Raw genomic sequence first — 18471 nt, 5'->3', positions numbered from 1 at the left:
TGCTCAGCAGGTCCCTGCCGGGGATGGCTAAACCTCATCATGCAGCCCCAGCACCGGCACAGCGGGGTCCCTCCTTGCGTGGGCATCCCCTGCCTTGGAGAGGTGTTCGGTAACAGGTCTCACCCTGACTCCTTCCCGTACCTTCCTCCTCCACCCAGCTCCCTCTCCTCTCCTGCTGCTCCCGAATGAACCCCTGGCTTGAGGTGCGATGCCTGGGAGCGACTGGTGCTACACCAGGCACAACCTGGACATGATCCCTTCTCACTACAGCTGCTGGAAGACAGTCAGAGCATCCCCACAGCATGCTCCGGCAGCCAGCAGGATCTCCTGGAACCCCCAGAGATGGTGGGGAAGGAAGAGCCACAGAGACCAAAAAGCTTCTGGCCATGAGTAAGGCCCCCTCAGGAGCCAGGAGAGCTTTGGATAGACATAGGTCAATCACCGTCACCCTCTTCCCAGCCCAGCGGTGCCCAGCACTCCAGCAGCAGCTCTCCCACACACAGCGAGTGGTGCTGCCAGCCTGCGCCCACGCTCCTGCCCGAAGCCGGCCAAGCTATGGAAACACCTCGACACCATCAGTGGGACGGAGCTACCTCTGCTCGCCCTGGCTGGGCTGGCATCTCTGGCAAGGGGTGGGCAGCAGGGGCAGCCAAGGCCGGAGGAGAGACTCGCTGCGGCAGCTCCATGGAGCAGGGGAGGGAGGTGCACCAGCCCTGCGCACCCCTTTCCTCCGCACCCCTTTCCCTCTTCATCCCCTCGCCCCGGTCCCATCTCACCCACCCACTCCCAAGGAGGTGCCTGGGCTCCACGGTAGTTCGGGAGAGACCCTGGCCAGCACAGCCCCCACGGATGAGGGCAACCCTGTCCCCCTGCTAATCCCTGCCAAAAATCAAATCCAACACCCCCCCACCACGAGCCCCCAGTGGATTCAGCCCCGTGACTTACAGGAAAGCTGGTTGAACAGCCGGCTGAGCCATCCCATGCTCCTGCACCGAGGGCGAGCTTGTAGCTACGAAACGCTCAAGAGAAACAGGTTTCCCCCCCACCCACCCACCCACCCCCCTCCGCCTCCCCCCTTCCCCAAACCACCCTCTTCATTGGCACAGAGAGAAGCGATAAATCCGACGGGGTTTATTAATAGCACCTCTCCCATCACCAGGGAACGATGCTTCGGAAACGGCTTCGAGCATCGAAGGAAAAAGGCACCAACTTACTTTTGCCAGACAGCGGGGTCGGGGCCAGACGGATCAAGGTGATGGAAGAGAACACCGGTCACAGCTCCAGAGCCACCAGCAGATGTTTGGAGGTCACCAGGAAGGAGCAGAAGAAGTCATAGTGCACCGGAGTTACATAGAAGAAGAGGGGAGCCGATGGCAGGAGAGGCGGCTTGGGGGGGTCCTTGGAGCCAGGGGCGGGGGGTTGGATGGAGAGGTCCCCCCAGCTCGAAGGATGCTACATGTCATTGCTGCCATCTTGAGGCGGCCAACATCAGCTGAAGAAACACCCTTGGCCCTCCCCCAGCAACCCAAGGAATGTGAGGCTCCCCCCAGGCCACCCCAACCTACTGCAAGTTCCAGCAGAGCAGTTATTTTATTATTTACTTCGATAACCAATCTCGTTTTCACTTTTAGGGGAGGAAAAATTCTTTTCCCAAGCAGGTCAGGTCCCACATCCCTGAAAACAGGAGGAATGAGGGTGGGTGGGTGTCTGGCACGGGCAGCGATGGGGGGACACGGGCTGCAGCAGTGCAGGGTGCCGAGCCACGGGCAGGGTGCCGGAGCGAGATTTGTGATGATGGGGTGTTTTTTCGGGAGCTGTCTATAGAAGCCAGGACAAGCACTAGCAATGAAGTGCACCCCGATAGGATCATCACAGCCCATGGGAGAACTCGGAGGTCCCCAGTGGGGGTGCTCCCCAACAGCACTCCATCTCTCCTCAGCCCTAGGGGAGCTGGAAGGGGATGGGGGATCAGTGCCTGAGGATTAAGCATTCCAGCACCCAATATGGGGCTGGATTTGCTCCTCTTTTGCCATCTGATGGTCCCTGAGGAGGACAGCGCTCAGCTCGCTGGGTCCTGGAGCTCATCCACCCATGACACTTCCAAAGCAGGCAGAGGAGTGGGCTGGTTGGGATATCCTAGAAGCCAACAGAGTCCTCCACAAACTACTGACATAGCCCTGCTCATTGACCCCAACTCAGCCCATGCCCACATACCCAGGGCTGTCCTCCCTCACCCAGCCCAGCCATCACCCTCTTGGTGCCTTGGTCCAGCCACGGTGGGTTCCCTCAGCCCAGCAGAGCTGAGATCCTGCCTGGAGCTTGGGGCAAGCCCAAAGCCCGTCCCCAACATCTCCCTTTGGAGGCTGTTTTTTGGTTCTGCCTGGCTTCTGTCTCAAGAAAAATAAGTGTCCTCTGAATGGGACACCCTGGGGTCCAGGTTGGACATGAAGCGGCTGATGCAGAGCTGGAGAGGCAGGACCTGCTCCCCTAGCCCTGGGGTGATAGTGAAGGACGAGTCTGAGATGGCCATGCCTGGTCACCTCAAGGCAGAAGGACAACCCCTTCTCCTCCATCTGGAGCTACTGATGGTCACCACTGCAGGGTTGGAAGGGTGGTGGCCATGAAACGCAGATCTCTGGCTTCAGCACACCCTGGCATCCGCCCGCCTCCAGGCTGTGGGAACTGGTGGCACTGCCTGTGCTGTTGCCATGGGGTTGCCATGGTATTTGTATCTGCGGTTGCCATAGAAACAGGAGGAGGCTGGGAGTGGGGGGCTGCTGCCAGGGCTGCCAGGATGTCCCCCAGGCCCCACACAGAGGAGTTACAGGCCTGATCGACCTGTGGTTCCCCAGGTCCTCCTTATTGTCCTTCTTGAAGATAAGAGTGACGTTACTTTACGTAACCAGGGAATTGAACGTCTCTGCTGGAGTCTGCTGCAAGCAGCTCTGCTGGCTGCATGTCTTCTCTGCTTCCTGGGTGGGTGGGACAGAAGCCAGGCAGAACTGAAAGGCATCTTCTGAAAGCTGAAGGAAGCGCTTTGGGGTTGCACCAAGCCCCTGGCAGGATCTCAGCTCTGCTGGGCTGAGGGAACCCATCATGTTTGGAACATGGCACCAGGAGAGGGATGGCTAGGCTGGGCAAAGGACTTCCAGGGATGAGGCACCCACAACTTCTCTGGATAACCTGGTCCAGTGCCTCACCACTCTCAGAGGGAAGAATTTCTGCCTTAGATCTCATCGAAATCTCCCCTCTTTCAGTTTAAAGCCATTGCCCCTTGTCCTGTCACTACCCACCCTTGTCCAAGCCCCTCTCCAGCTTTCCTGTAGGCCCCCTTTAAGTACTGGAAGGCTGCTAGAAGGTCTCCCCAGAGCCTTCTCTTCTCCAGGCTGAACAACCCCAACTCTCTCAGCCTGTCTCCAGAGCAGAGGTGCTCCAGCCCTCACATCATCTTCGTGGCCGCCTGCGGACCTGCTCCAACAACTCCATGTCCTTCTTATCTTGGAGGCCCCAGAGCTGAACGCAGCACTGAAGGGGGGTCTCACAAGAGCAGAGCAGAGGGGCAGAATCCCCTCCCTCAACCTGCTGCCCACGCTGCTTTGGATGCAGCCCAGGACATGGTTGGCTTTCTGGGCTGCCAGCGCACATTGCCGGCTCATGTTGAGCTTCTCTTCAACCAACACCCCCAAGTCCTTCTCCTCAGGGCTGCTCTCAATCCATTCTCCACCCAGCCTGTACTTGTGCATGGGATTGCCCTGACCCATGTGCAAGACCTTGCACTTGGCCTTGTTGAACTTCATGCAGTTCACATGAGCCCACTTCTCCAGGCTGCCTAGGTCCCTCTGGATGGCATCCCTTCCCTCTAGTGGATCAGCTGCAGCTTGGTGTCATCTGCAAACTTGCTGAGGGTGCATGCGATCCCACTGTGCATGTCATTGATGAAGACGTAAAACAATACTAGTCCCAATATGGACCCAGGAGGGACACCGCTTGTCACTGATCTCCATTTGGATATAGAGCCATTGACTACAACTCTTTGGATGTGGCTGTCCAGCCAATTCCTCATCCGCTGAATAGTCCATCCACCAAACCCATATGTCTCCAATTTAGAGACAAGGACAATGAGTGAGACCACGTGTGATGGTTTGATGTAAAGGGGTTCTGGTGGCAGGAGAGGGGATTTGCTTCCTGTGACTTCCCTGGTTTTGGAACTGGGTCAGACCCGGTTCTGGCCACCAGATCAGACTCCCATCCCCCTCGGGCCAGGGTTGAGCCAACCAACGCCTCTGCGAAGTGCCCTATTTAAGTTGGGACAAAGGAATCAGACAAGGTGCTTTGCCTGGGAGTGAGGAGACGAGGGAGGAGGGCACCGGCCCCGCTCACCGGCTCCAGGCCAGGTGGCTGCCCGCGCCGAGCCGGCGCCACCTCCTGAGGATGGCCTCGGTGGAGCCAGCTGAGGAACTCGGGGAGCGCCCCGCTCCCGGGGTGCCCACTGGGCTGAGTTCACCCAGAGAGGACTGAGATCTGAGAGAAACAGCCACACAGACACCAGGTCAGTGAAAATGGAATGGGATGAGATGTGCTGGAGCTGAGTTTCCCCTGCAACCAGTGGCGAGACGGCAGGCAGCCCCCCTGCAGCCAGGACAGACTTGGTGGAGCAGAGACCCACGTGCAGCCCGTGGAGAAGTTCACGTTGGAGAAGAGATGCCTGAGCCTGAGAGAGGTTGTGGAGAATGGGATGCACGACAAGGTAGAGATACATCTAGAGTCCGTAGGACAACCCACACTGGAGCGAGTGGCAACAACTCCCCAAGAATCCATGACTGTGGTAAAGCCCGCACTGGAGCAATCCGATGGGGAAGAATTGCATCCTGTGGGTAGGACTCACACTGGAGAAGTCTGTGGATTTTCCTTGTGAGTAGGGGATCCACTGGAGCAAGGGAAAAAGGTGTAAGGACTCCTCCTCCTTTAAGAAAGGAGTGGCAGTAACAACATGGGATGAACTGACCTGCACTCCCTCATTCCCTGTCCCCCTGTGCTGCTGGGGGAGGAGGTAGAGCCGGGAAGAAAAGGAAAGGGGGGTGGAGGGATGTTGTTTTTAAGATCTGTCTTTGTTTCTTTTTATCCTCTCAAGTAACTAGTTTTTATTTCTCTTTATCCTTTCAAGTAACTGTTAATAAAATGAATTGCTTTATTCCCAAGCCGAGTCTGTTTTACCCAGGACCATGGTTGGTGGGTGCTCCTTCTCTGTTCTTGTCTCAACCCTCAGTCCTTTTATTATATTTTTTCTTCTCTCCACTGGGGAAGGATTGAGAGAGCAGCTGTGTGGAGTTTAGTTGCCGGATCGGCCTAAACCACGACACCATGTCAAAGGCCTTGCAGAAGTCAGGAGAAACATCAGTTGCTCTTCCCTTACCCACCAATGCAGTCACACCATCATAAAAGGCCAACAGCTTAGTGAGGCACAATTTGCCCTTGGTGAAGCCATGCTGGCTGTCTCTCACCAACTCTACTGTCTTCCATACGCCTTGAGATGTTTTCCAGGTGGATCTGTTCCATGATCTACCATGCACAGAGGTAAGGCTGACTGGTCAGTAGTTCCCAGGGTCCTCCTTTTTACCGTTCTTAAAACTGGGTGTGATCTTCCCCTTTTTCAAGTCACTGGGGACTTTGCCTGACTGCCAGGACTTCTCCAAGACGATGGACAGTGGCTCAGAGACTACATCTGCCAGCTCCCTCAGCACCCTGGAGTGCAGGTCTTGAGGTTCCACGGACTTCAGTATGTTCAGGTGGTCTTCATTCTTCAAACGGTCTCAAGCCTGATCTTCTCCTATGATAGGTGGGACTTCATTCCTCCAGTCCCTGCCTTGAGATTCAGGGAACTGAGAGATCTGGGAAGAAAAATTGCCACTGAAAACTAACACAAAAAAGTCGTTGAGGACCTCAGCCTGCTCCAGGTCGCTTGTCATCAGATCCCCTGTCTCATTTATGGGGGGAGCAGCATTTCTTTTGTCTTATTTTCTGACTAACATACCTAAAGAAGCCCTTACTATTCTTCACAATCCTTGCCAAATTCAGTTCCAGCTGTGCCTTAGCCTTCCTGATCCCAACCCTACACTCCCAGGAAGTATTCCCATATACCTAACACGACACATGTCCCTGCTTCCACTGCCTGTGCATTTTTTGACCAGGAGGTCCCTATTCAGCCATTCTGAGTAATTACATGGTAATTGATAGTTCTTGTGCTCTAAGAAAAAAGCCTTTAAAGAGCTGCCAGCACATGCCAGTGCCCCCAGGGTGGGACAAGGCACAGAGCAGCCCCAATGCTTTTCCTACCCTGCCAGCGCTGTCCCTGACACCCTGGTAGCCCTGGAGGTCACTGCCTCCCATTCATACAATAACTGAAGAGCTCTCAGGGATGTTTTTAGGATACTGCTGTTCTGATCAGTCAATAAAGGTTGGATTTCACATCTGGATTCTCTACTGAGAATTTGTGTTACTGGGGAGAGAAGGGTTCATTGCTGGCTGGTCATCAAGATGAGCCCTCTCCTCCTTCCCTCCTGTTGCTTCCCAGTCACAGTCTCTTTTCCCACTGCCTCTCCCCAGTTCCGTGTCCTGGGCAGCAGCCTGGTCCCTCAGCCGCAGGAGTATGGAGCAGGCAGGGCCCTGCCGTCCCTTCCGCGCAGGCAGGCAGCGGGCAGGCAGCGATGTCCTGGGGACGGCGGGAACCGAGAGGGGCTGCTGCCAGGCAGGGAAGCCCCAGTCGCTTCTCTCCAGCACTGGAGTCCAAACAGGGCTCAGACTTAAGGGCAGATGAGGTGTGTGAGCAGTGGGCATCTCCTGGGCATCCCTGGCATTAACCCTTACCCTTTGCACGCCCCGCAGTATCCCCGTCTCATGTGGCCTCTTCAGTCGTCGAGGCCCTGTGCCTCTTTGGCTCTGTGCCGGGTCCTGCCTCTCCACCTGCTTTCCCTCCCAGCAATTCCCTCTATGTCCAAATTGATAATCCATGAGAGGCCATCCCATGTCTCCCCGTCACCCCAGCACTCTCAGGCCACCGTATCTCATCTGACAGAAACACCTCCCGAACAACACAGCCTCGATGGCTGCATGGGACAGCCCAGCCCCGTCCCTGTCCTCCCATGCTGTGCTCACCCTGCTCACACTCCTCCCAGTCCCACCTTTCCTTGCTGGTGCCTCTTAGGCCTCCACCGCCATGGCATGGAAGAACGCGTCGACCTTGAACTGCAGATGCAATGGCAGCGTCTGGTCCCCTTTCATGGTGCCGCTGGGTTCCGAGCTCCCTGCTATCCACAACTGGGCCTGCTTGGCCAAGTAGCTCCTCTTCAGTCTGCACCAGCACTGGTGGATGCACTCCGGACTGACCTCCGGCTCCAGGCCCCTGAACTCCACCAAGGGCAGAGGCTCTGTCCCGATTCTCTGCAGCCGGTACACAGCCTCAGGAGAGAAGGGCTGTGCCCATGGGGGCAGGGGCCACGTGGGAACCCCAGTGGGGAGAGACTCCCCCTGCCCAGCTGGCTGCAGGTCTGCCCCGCTAGCATCTCTCTGGTTTGTCCGTGCCTGCCTCGCGGGAGGAGCCCTCGCGTCCAGCCCAGCCAGTCTCAGCTGTCCGTTTGGTGGGGGAAATGATCCCCTTGAGTCCTCGTCACCTCCAGGGCTCCCGGGCAGAGGCGCGTTGCAGTGCTTGCAGCACTTCTCAGGGGCTATTTCGGGGAGCCGCTGGGTTATCTGCCACTCATAGACCGGCTCCCCGCCGATGGCCAGCTCAAAGCCCACCTTCAGTTCCAGCTGTATCTCCTCCTCATCCACCAGGATGTCCACGGTGTAGAGGATGGCAGCCAGCGCGGGAAGGTCCTGCTCGGCCACGGACTCGCTGCAGTGTGGACAGCTGCTGGTGAAGCATCGACAGCACCGCGGGCAGATGAGATATTCTTTCCTCGTGGCTTTGCACAACCCCGGAGTACCGCTGCCCTGATTTTCCTTCAGCTTTGTCAGCAGGTCGAGGCAGATCTGGGTTATGTCTAGGGACCCCCTCAGGGATCCAGCGAGCTCCTCCATGTTGGCGATGGGAGGCTGGTTCCTGAGGAGCTCTGTGCCATCCTTGAAATTCCCATCTTGGCCCCCATCTCCTGTCTCACAGGGGAGCTCCGTTGCAGAGGCCGCTTCCGTGCTGCAGCTGCTTCCCCACCATTCTCCTCCACGGTGCTTCTCCCACCTGTGGGGAGAAATGCTGGCAGGACCGTGGGGGCTGCTGGGGGACAGGATAGACCCAGCAGCCTCTCTCTGGCTTCTCCCCAGCAGCTGAGGGATCTCCCAGCTCTCAGGAGCCAGCCCTGCCAGCTCGGGGATGCCTGGGGTCGGGTGGGGTCTGGGGCCATGGGGCCATGGGGCAGGCCCAGCCCCACAGCACAAGGTGCAGAGCGAGGGGACGGACACCTTCCAGTCTGAGGAGAAAAGGGTCAGCTCAGGCCAGGGGCTGAGGACAGAGAGGGGCTCTGTGGGAGGGGGTAGGGTGGGTGTCAGGAGAGGGCATTGCCCTGGAAACCTGCCATCCCCACAGGGGTGTGCCCTGGCTCCTTCCAAGCCATCCCCCACTTCCCTCGCCCCCCAACCCCATCCCTTCCTCGGCTTCCTCAGGGGACCAGGGCTGAGCCTGGGCCCTGGCTCTGTGCCGGATCCTGCTCTCACCCACTCGCAGCCTCCCCAGGGCAATGGAGCAGCTGCACAGGTCAGAGGGACCCATGTGTGAGCTTCCCCAGAACCGGCATGGGACTCCCAGAGGGAGCTGCACCCCTTGCAGGGCAGGGGTCTCCTTACCCTGCCTTCAGGCTCTCCTTAGACCACTCCATGCCTTCCCATGGGACGAAGACTACAGGGGGAGAAGGAAGAGGGAGAGTGAGCAAGGGCAGCCGTCGCGCGGGCTCCAGGTTCAAAGGCATCTGTCAGTCAGGGCTGCTGCGGAGCCTGGCGCAGCTCTGGGATGGGGCTGCTCACCTATCCGGTCCTTCCTCCTGCTTCCTCCACAGCTCCTCCCTGCAGAGGTTCCCTGTACCAGAAAGCAAGAACAGGTCAGTGCCGGGTGTCTCCCCTCGGACAGGAGGGAGAGGAAACCCTCTTGTCCAGGAAACCCCTGGGAAGGGCAACTGGAGCTACAGGGACAGGAGCGTCTCTGGCCCCGAGCCTGGTGCCCGAGCGGAGGTGGCTCGGTGGCTCCAGAGCAGGGCCCTGGCTGGGTGGGCAGTTCCCTCACAAAATGTGGCCCCTCCCAAGCACCTCATCAGGCTAACCCCTGCCCAGGGACAGTGTGGGGCAATGCCAAGATGGACACTTACTGATACCTGAAAACAAAATTGAACTTTCCAAGACTCATTTTGGAGTTTTAGAAAGCAGGCATTCTTTATTGCAGCACTGGATGCACGGGGGATTTCTCCTCCTAACGTGCACACACGGCTTCTGGACAGAAAATTAAGTTATACACTACAGTCATGCATAATTCATAACATATTTACATATTCTGAAACAATTGGTTAATTTTCTCTCGCTTTACATGTAAATTACTTTGCATGCTCAGTTCTCTTCCTCCATCCCTTTCTTTTGGGTCGGGGGTGTACTTAGGGTAGGTGGTCCGTGAGTCGGTGGTCGCGATCTCCCCCTGCCAGAATTACCTTTTCCCCCAAGTCACTGCATGTTCACAGCTCAGAAAAACATGATAACAAAGTTTATGCAGTTTCTGGGATGTTCCCTCCAAGGGCAGACAATTCTTGATAAAGAGTTTCCTTTTTAATCACTCCTGACAGCTTCAAGGATGGTTATCTTGTTAGTTTCTTTAGGTATGCGTGAATCACCTACTGCCAACTAAACCCTTCATGGAACTCTTACACAAAAACTTTAATCCCTTTATTGTTGGGTAACATTACCTTGGCCTTGCTGTCGGGCCAGCTGGTCATGAAGATGCCCAGGCCCAGGATGATCAACAAGCTGAGGGTGCAGCGCAGCACAAAGGTGCAGAGGCCCCAAATGCTCATGACTGTCATGAAGAGCAGCACCCTCAGCTTCCACTCCTCCAACTCACACAGGCAGTGCCAGCATCTCCGGAGGCTCTGCATGACCAGGGGATGTGCAAAGAGGTCAACTGGGGAGGTCGAGAAACCCCTGAGGGGAGGAGAGGTTGGGGTGACACTGCAGCACCCCACTCCTACCTCGTTTACTTTCCTTCTCATCTCTGAGGTGCCGAGCCCATCTTCTCACTAGCTCACTGCCTTGTTCACCGTCAAAGTGTTACCCGAGCCTCCTGGAAACCTGGGAAACTAAGGGCCACCTTTTTGATGCAATGGTGGCATGACATCAACACACAACGGCTGCCATGGTGACCAAGGGCTGTGCTGATACGGGAGACTGTGAAGTCATCAGAGAGCAGCTGCCCCAGAGAGCAGCTAGAACTTTGTCCTTGTGCTAACCTTCAGCGTGCTCAGCAGGATCTCAAACTCCGCAATATTGTGGTCACTGCTGCCACGACTGTCACTAACCATAGAGTCATTGAATTATGAAATGGTTTGGGTTGGAAGGGACCTCAAAGATCCTCCAGTTCCAAGCCCCCTGCCATGGGCAGGGACATCTTCCACTACACCAGGTTGATCAAAGCCTCATCCAACCTGGCCTTGAACACTTCCAGGGATGGGGCAGCCACAGCTTCTCTGGGCAACCTTGTCCAGTGCCTCACCACCCTCAGAGGGAAGAATTACTACTTTAGATCTCATAAAAATCTCCCCTCTTTCAGTTTAAATCCATTGCCCCGTGTCCTGTCACTACACGCCCTTGTCCAAAGCCCCTCTCCAGCTTTCTTGTAGCCCCTTTATGCACTGGAAGGCTGCTGGAAGGTTTCCCCAGAGCCTTCTCCAGGCTGAACAACCCCAACTCTCTCAGCCTGTCTCCATAGCAGCGGTGCTCCAGCCCTCAGATGATCTTCGTGGCCTCCTCTGGACCCGCTCCAGCAGCCCCATGTCCTTCTGCTGTTGGGCACCCCAGAGCTGAACGCAGCACTGCAGGGAGGGTCTCTCATGAAAGCAGAGTAGAGGGACAGATTCCCCTCCCTCGACCTGCTGCCCACGCTGCTTTGGATGCAGCCCAGGATACGCTTGGCTTTCTGGGCTGCCAGCGCACATTGCCAGCTCATGGTGAGCTTCTTATCAACCAGCACCCCCAAGTCCTTCAAAGTTGCTGAGGATGCACTTGATCCCACTGTCCGTGTCACCAACAAAGATGTTAAACAGCACGGGCCCCAATATCAGCCCCTGAGGAACACCACTCGTCACTGACCTCCACTTGGACATTGAGCTGTTGACTGCAACTCTCTGAGTGCGACCATCCAGCCAATTCCTTATCCACCGAGTAGCCCATCTGTCAAAACCATGTCTCTCCAATTTAGAGACAAGGATGTCATGCGAGACAGCGTCAAATGCTTTGGACAAGTCCAAGTAGATGATGTCGGTTGCTCTTTCCCTTATCCACCAACGCTGTAACCCCATTGTAGAAGGCCACCGAATTAGTCAGGCAGGATTTACCCTTAGTGAAGCCATGTTGGCTGTCACCAATCACCTCTTTATTTTCTATATGCCTTAGCATAGTCGCCAGGAGGATCTGCTCCATGATCTTGCCGGGCACAGAAGTGAGATTGACTGGCCTGTAGTTCCCCAGGTCTTCTTTTTTTCCCTTTCTAAAGATGGGGGCTATGTTTCTCCTTTTCCAGTCGATGGAAACTTCACCGGACTGCTATGACTTCTCAAATATAATGGATAGCGGCTTAGCAACCTCATCCACCAATTCCCTCAGGACCTGCGGATGCATCTCATCAGGTCCATGGACTTGAGCACCTTCAGGTTCCTTAGATAGTCTCTGATATAATCTTCTTCTACAGTGGGTGGTTCTTCATTCTCCCAGTCCCTGCCTTTGCTTTCTGTGACCTGGGCAGTGTGACTGGAGCTCTTGCCAAAGAAGACTGAGGCAAAGAAGTCATTGAGAACCTCAGCCTTCTCCATATCCCAGGTAGCCAGGTCTCCTGTTTCCCTCTGGAGAGGGCCCACATTTTCCCTAGACCTCTTTTTATCACTGACGCACCGCCATGACCATCCTCCATAAAACCAACACCCTCTGTCATGGGGTGAAGTCAAAACATTGGCCGGCAATGTGTGCTTCCAGCCCAGGAAGACAACTGTATCCTGGGCTGTATCAGAAGAAGTGTAGTCAGTAGGTCAAGGAACGTGATTCTGCCCCTCTACTCCGCTCTCATGAGATCTCACCTGCAGTACTGTGTTCACTTCTGTGGTCCCCAACACAAGAAAGACAGGGAGCTGTTGGAGCGGGTCCAGTGTAGCACCTCTCCTGTGAAGACAGGCTGAGAGAGTGTGGGTTGTTCAGCCTGGAGAAGAGAAGGATCTGCGCAGACCTTCTAGCAGCCTTTCAGTGCTTAAAGGGAGCTGTCACGTTTTGAGGTCAAAAGACCAGTCTATCAGTGCTCCAAGTCGGGCGAGACCCTTTGGGTCCGACTCCCCCTGCCTTCCCTTGGCAGTCCAGTGAATCGGAGGGTGGTTCGCCCACTTATTAGGGACCGTCACTAGTAGTACTATGGGCCAACTCCTTATAGTAATTCAAAAGTTTCCGGAAACTTATATGTGTATTTTATTTGTGACAGAATACAGGTTCAAGGATAGCCGGTGATAGTGACTGACTACAAAAACAACTTTAAAATAGTGCAGTGATAATATAAAACTATTACTGATTAGTGATAATACTCAATAGCTAGCACGGCGTTAGTAACTAAGCGCGCATAACACGGAGCTCTTACCCAATAGGCGTCCCTATGGGGGGGAGAAGAGAGGTTCAGCCCGTCGGCTGATCTCAGCCGTTCCGATGGGGGGGCTTCTCCCTAGCATCCCCTTTGTCTTTTGCCATTTTATATTCTTTCTTTACTTTTAGGTGGAGCTCAAGTGACTCTAGTCATACATCACTTTATTAGGATTGGTGAAAATTTCTCTCGTGAGGGGTGGGGGTGTGATTTAGTAGCTAATTCACCATTACTGCTAAGGCAGCGGTTGTGATTTGTCTTTCACCAAGCGCTCCCTCATCCCTGATAACAGGGATGAGCCGTGATACCTCCGTATCACTCTACTCCCCATTTCAAGGATGTTGTGTAGGCCTTGATTGTTCCTGGGAGCAGCAGCTGAGTCCAGCAGGCCGTGTCTGTCCTGGGAGCAGCAACTGTGTTTCACTTCAAAGTTGCTCTAATATTGCAGCCTTTGAGCTAAATTTTGCAAAGCTGTATTTCTCCAATTTTCACCCATTTGGGTTATTTTCCCACAGGAGCCTATAGATGGAGATGGACTTTTTACAAGGGCATGAAGTGATAAGACAAGGGGTAATAGATTTAAAGTGAAAGAGTAGATTTTGATTAGATCTAAGGACGAAATTCTTCCCTTTGAGGGTGGTGAAGCACTAGAACAGGTTGCCCAGAGAAATTCTGGATGCCCCATCCCTGGACGTGTTGAAGGCCAGGTTGGATGAGGCTTTGAGCAACCTGTTGTAGCGGAAGGTGTCCCTGCCCATGGCAGAGGGGTTGGAACTAGATGATCTTTAAGGTCGCTTCCAACCCTAACCATTCTATGATTTCATGATATGATTATGTAGCTCTCCTGAAGTAAAGGTATGCAGTCTCAGAACATCAGTAACACAATTCAAGCAACTCAGTCAGCACCTGGAGCTCCAGGGGCCTTCTGACAGAAAAGTAGGCCAACCAGGAGGTGAGCAAGTAGTATGAAAGAGATTGATAACCTTAGATGACAGAATTCTGTGTCTGTATTAGTAAACTAAGCAGTGCCGTCCATGGGCACTGGGTTGTAATCATCCATACTATCAAATTGACAGTAGGGAGTTTTTGGAGACTATAGTATAGCCACACACATTCCCCAGCAGTGGAAACGCATCATAGTGATGGTTATTTCTAAGAAAAGGCCTAATGAATATATCTTTTGGCACCTGTAATATTAAAAGATTTACTTCCTGTAGACTTTTATGTTGCCAGGATCTCCAAAAAGGCTTCATTGTTAACCAGCTACTCGGGTGCACACTGCTGAGCAGTCTCAGAGCTGGAAGTCGTTGTTTAGATCTGCTGTTCTTACCTCTTTCCCAGCCACTGCTACCATGACATGTAAGAGGCAGCGTGCCAGTATCAGGTTATTAAGCAGTCTGCTATGTATACAGTACTTTACAGTAGCAAAACAACTGGGGAGTTGCCCCTCATAAAATTTTCTGAGAGTCTGTATTCCGCCAGCAGTTGTATTTTATCGTGCTAAAGTCAAGCATAATTTTTTTTAACCTTCTTTCTGAGCTGCTTGCTGTTCCTCATGAAGCTAATTAATCGTGATCAGTCAGCATGGCATGATAGATGCACTGGTATGAGCCCTTGTGCTGAAATCACGCTCTCTGTCACGCTCCTGTTATCAATTGGTAAATGCTTCTCTGACCAAGTTGCGTTTCATGAGGAGCTTTTCTCACATGGGTTGCTATTTCTGCTTTAAACGAGACTGTAGGATGCTGTGTGGCTGGCCACGTGCTTATCACGTTCAGCTGAAAAGAAATAATAAGGCAAGTTAGGAAAAACAAGCCGTTTTAATAAAGAGTTAACAGCCAGCATTAACTTCCGGAGCAATGTATTACATTTGGGTCTTCTTTTTCCCTCTGACTTAGCAGGCAGTAGAAATTTTGATGAGTGAATGCAAGGAGTGCACAACAGCCCTTTGAAGAGAATCAACCTTATCATACAGTAGCAAGTTTAATAGAAATTGATAATCTGGTTCTGGAGCAAGACCTGGATGTCATAGAGTCATAGAATGGTTTGGGTCGGAAGGGACCTCAAAGATCGTCTAGTTCCAACCTCCCTGCCATGAGCAGGGACACCTTCCCCTAGATCAGGTTGGTCAAAGCCTCATCCAACCTGGCCTTGAACACTTCCAGGGATGGGGCATCCACAATGTCTTAATACATGTAGGAAGTTTCTGAACTAGGTAACGGCCCAAGCCTACGTTATTGTGTGATGGGTATAAAATATTATGTTTAAGGCAATTCCTTCTTCTGAAGAATTTAATTGAATAAATTAAAAAATTCTTAAAAGAATTTAATTGAATAGGCTGCAGAACTGCAGCCAGAGCAGACTTAGGATTCTCAGATCCCACTTTGGAACAGGCTTCAACCATGTCTGTTAGTGTGGGTTCCCCTGGCAAAGCATCTATGATCTTTCTACACTCATCATTGGCATTATCTCTTGCTAGTTGTCTGCACAACAGCTGCCGCAAGGTCTCATCTTCGACCTGCTTCTCGAGGGCGGCAGCAATCTTTTCCACGAAAGATAAAAAATGCTCTTTCTGCCCCTGAGTTATTTTCACATAACGTGTTTTAGGAGCAGCCATGTCCACGCCTTTTAATAGGGCTCCCATACCAATCTTCTGAGCCTGCTCGAGGACCTGAGGATGCCAGGTGGCTTGAAGATCAGGATCAGAAAAGGCATTAGCTCCCATAAGAGCATCTGCTGGAACTCCATGTCTAGGATCAGTTGGAGGCAGTTGCATATTCCCAGCCACAGCTTTCTCAGCCATCCTTCTCCAATTGGCCTCAAAAACTGAATATCGTACAGGTTGAAATAATACCTGACCTAAATGCTTAATATCAAATGGAGGGAGCAGGTCAGTATTCAGCACTCCAATAATCTGCATGACTTCAGGAGACCCTAGCCCATATTGTGCCACTTTGGATTGCAAATCTTGGACCACTTTCCAAGCGATAACTTCATGTGTGTCAGACTGACCTGAGTTAGGAAGAGCTTTCTGTACAGGAAAGGCTTGGATGATACCCTCTGTGGGTTCACTACCACCTTGATCTACCTGCACAGCACTCTGAGGCACTATAATAACCCGCTCAGGTCCCTTTTCATCTTTAGGCATCCCGACTTTCTCTATTAAATCCCAGTCCCCAACCTCCAGAGCCCGCCTCTTGACCGATTCCCAAAACCGCTTTGAATTTTTTGGACACACAGTCACGCTACATTCGGGAAGCGTCCAAGGACGGTTGTAGGCCAGCTGTGTTACTGGTTGCCGATGTCTGACCACCGCCACAGTTTCCCGCAGTGTAGTAAGCGAGTCCGCAGTCACACTGCTGGCATCGTCGGGCCCCACGGATGAGGAGGGCTGGCAGGGCACAGGCGCCGGGCCAGCGGGCGGTGTAGCGGCGGAGGCTGCGGCCGGTTGCGGAGCTACGCACGGCCATGCAGCCTGGGGGGCTGCGGCTTGCGGCGGCATCACTGTCCGTGCAGGCGCCGCCGCCGGGGCTGCCGGCGCCGCGCTCGGTGCCACTTCCGGGGCCGCCGTCGCGGGGGCTGCCGGCGCCGGCCTCGGTGCCTGTCGCACCGCCTCCGTCAGCACCACCAGTTGCTGTAGTATTTCCCGCAAAAGCGCCGTACGCTGCTGTGCCGAGAAATCCGCCACCGGCGTCTGCGCCGTTTGCGCCGGGAAATGCGCGGATGCTGGCGCGGGACACAAAGGCGCCGGATCCGACGCCGCCGTGATACCTCCTGCCCCTCCCGGTTGCGGCAGAACCCCGGCTGCCGTGCCTGGCTGCGGCAGTGGCGGAGCCGTAGGAAGGACAGATCCCGCTGCAGGAACGGAAGCAGCCGGCTGCAGGGCCGGCCGTAGCGCGGAGGAGGAGGGGGGGGCCGCTGGGGCGGAGGGTGGGGGACGCTCCAACGCTTTGCTTTGACCGGTTAGTTTTGCTAACTGTTCCACTGGCGAGGGGTACTCAGGCGGAACATAATCCCGCGGGGAGGGGTAGGACCTCCGCGCAGTCCCCGCGAGTCTCTCAGTCCCCGAGGGCAGCGGAGACGCGGCGGGTACGCTGCCCGCGCTGTCCCGGGTCAGTGATCCCTCAAATAACTCATCGTCCCCTTCAGAGCCTTCACCCGCAGATTCGTCAGAGCCCGGTAATTCTTTTCCTTCTCTTCCTGCGGTCCACTTCCGCATTATACCGTATAGGGACCACCACGTACGTAGCAGGTCAAGTACGCTCTTATCTCCAAACACGGTCTCATGAAATAACTTATCCCCTAACAGTTCCCAAGCTTCTGGGTTAAGGGCAGTGTTTGGATCAGCTACAAACTCATGTTCTGCTGCCCACTTTAGCAATTCACAGACAGCTTCATCACTTATGTCAGCTCCCGCGATCGTTATCACATTTTTGAAGGCAGAAAATATCGTGCTTTCTTTCACGGAGCTTTGCCCCATCTTCTCAGTCTAGAGTTTTGTCCCCGGAGCCTCGGGGGAAGCACATACCTTCTAAATTCAGTTGCGGTTGTATCACGTCAGGGTCACCAAATGTCGCTGCTGTGCCGGGGATGGAGAGAAGAACGACACAGAATTCAGGTGCAGGAGAAAATACCAACGCCAACAGCAGGAGCAGCAGCAGCAGTATCAGCAGCAGCGGCAGCAGCAGCGGCGGCAGCAGCAGCAGCGGCCGTTTATTAATTACAAATCCGTATATATATATATAACATGGTTCACAAGCATGGCCAAGCCAATTGGTCGCTTGACCATCCACCTCCCAGAGTGATTGGCTAAATGCTACGACACCTATTTCAAAACAACTTTCCCAGTGTGCCATACACAAGACTGCATAACAAGCTACAGGTGCAAGATAAAGTCTTAATTTACAAAAACCTCAAACTGTTTCTCAGCTAGCCTGCACGGGAAAAAGAACTTTCACAGGATGCTGCAGTAGCTGGAATATTTCTGCTTCTAGCCTTTTAATACCAACAGGTATTAAATATTATGTTTAAGGCAATTCCTTCTTCTGCAACTACATTAACTATGGAAGAAAAGCTTCGCTACTGTGTGTGGGTGAAGAGATCTGAATCACTGTTTACTGTGTCTGCTGGTAAATTTGTGTGCTCGAATCCAATTCTGTTATCGTCAGTCTAGTTGCCAGGCTGAAGAATCAAGAAACAATGTTCTGTAATACAGTACTGCAAACATCGTGTTCACCATCAGCCAAAGTACGGTTTGAGAGACAGCTGACAAGGAGTCCAGGAGTGCCTTTCTGTTATATCTGGAGCCTCCTTTGATCGTCTTGGTTTCCTGGAAATAGCAATCTAATACCCAGACCGATGTCTGATATAGACGAGAAGATGCTCGATATTTGTTACTCCAGCAGAGAAAGTTAACATCTGCCATGAATAAACCCAGAGCATTTGGTATTTTGTTGATGCCGCAGCTTTTGTCTCCTGTTGGCATTATCGGAGATAGCCAATTATAATGTCAACAGTTTCAGTGTTACTTCTGTCATCTGCTGACTGTTGCATGGCAGGAGCTTGTTGCTGAAAAGAAAGTTGCAGTCTCCTTCATGATCAGATTGACAGTG

The 18471-nt window shown here is 53.6% G+C and overlaps 1 protein-coding gene across 1 annotated transcript; it reads right to left on the bottom strand.

Annotated features, from left to right (window-relative positions):
* Window positions 1-7197: 7197 nt before the first annotated feature.
* Window positions 7198-10547, bottom strand: LOC147529211 (uncharacterized). The gene is made up of 5 exons (XM_086625716.1): window positions 10476-10547; window positions 9936-10118; window positions 9013-9064; window positions 8836-8887; window positions 7198-8233 (listed from the first exon to the last, which is right to left on the bottom strand). The coding sequence occupies exons 1-5, from the start codon at window positions 10545-10547 to the stop codon at window positions 7198-7200; spliced, it is 1395 nt and encodes a 464-aa protein (XP_086481842.1).
* Between the last annotated feature and the right edge of the window lie 7924 nt (window positions 10548-18471).

The sequence above is a fragment of the Tauraco erythrolophus genome, chromosome 2, assembly GCF_009769465.1.
Source record: "Tauraco erythrolophus isolate bTauEry1 chromosome 2, bTauEry1.pri, whole genome shotgun sequence".
NCBI classification, from domain to species: domain Eukaryota; kingdom Metazoa; phylum Chordata; class Aves; order Musophagiformes; family Musophagidae; genus Tauraco; species Tauraco erythrolophus.
Note: the sequence above shows the minus strand (reverse complement) of the source record. Positions and strands in the feature narration are given on the sequence as shown.

What these genes read in the sequence shown, in the direction of transcription:
- LOC147529211 (XM_086625716.1), bottom strand. Translation starts at nt 10,547, where the DNA reads ATGGTTAGTGACAGTCGTGGCAGCAGTGACCACAATATTGCGGAGTTT. An exon ending in CAGGAGGAAGGACCGGATAG is followed by an intron (nt 8,888 to 9,012) that starts GTGAGCAGCCCC and finishes CTCCCCCTGTAG; the next exon opens with TCTTCGTCCCATGGGAAGGC. An exon ending in AAGGAGAGCCTGAAGGCAGG is followed by an intron (nt 8,234 to 8,835) that starts GTAAGGAGACCC and finishes TTCTCCCCACAG; the next exon opens with GTGGGAGAAGCACCGTGGAG.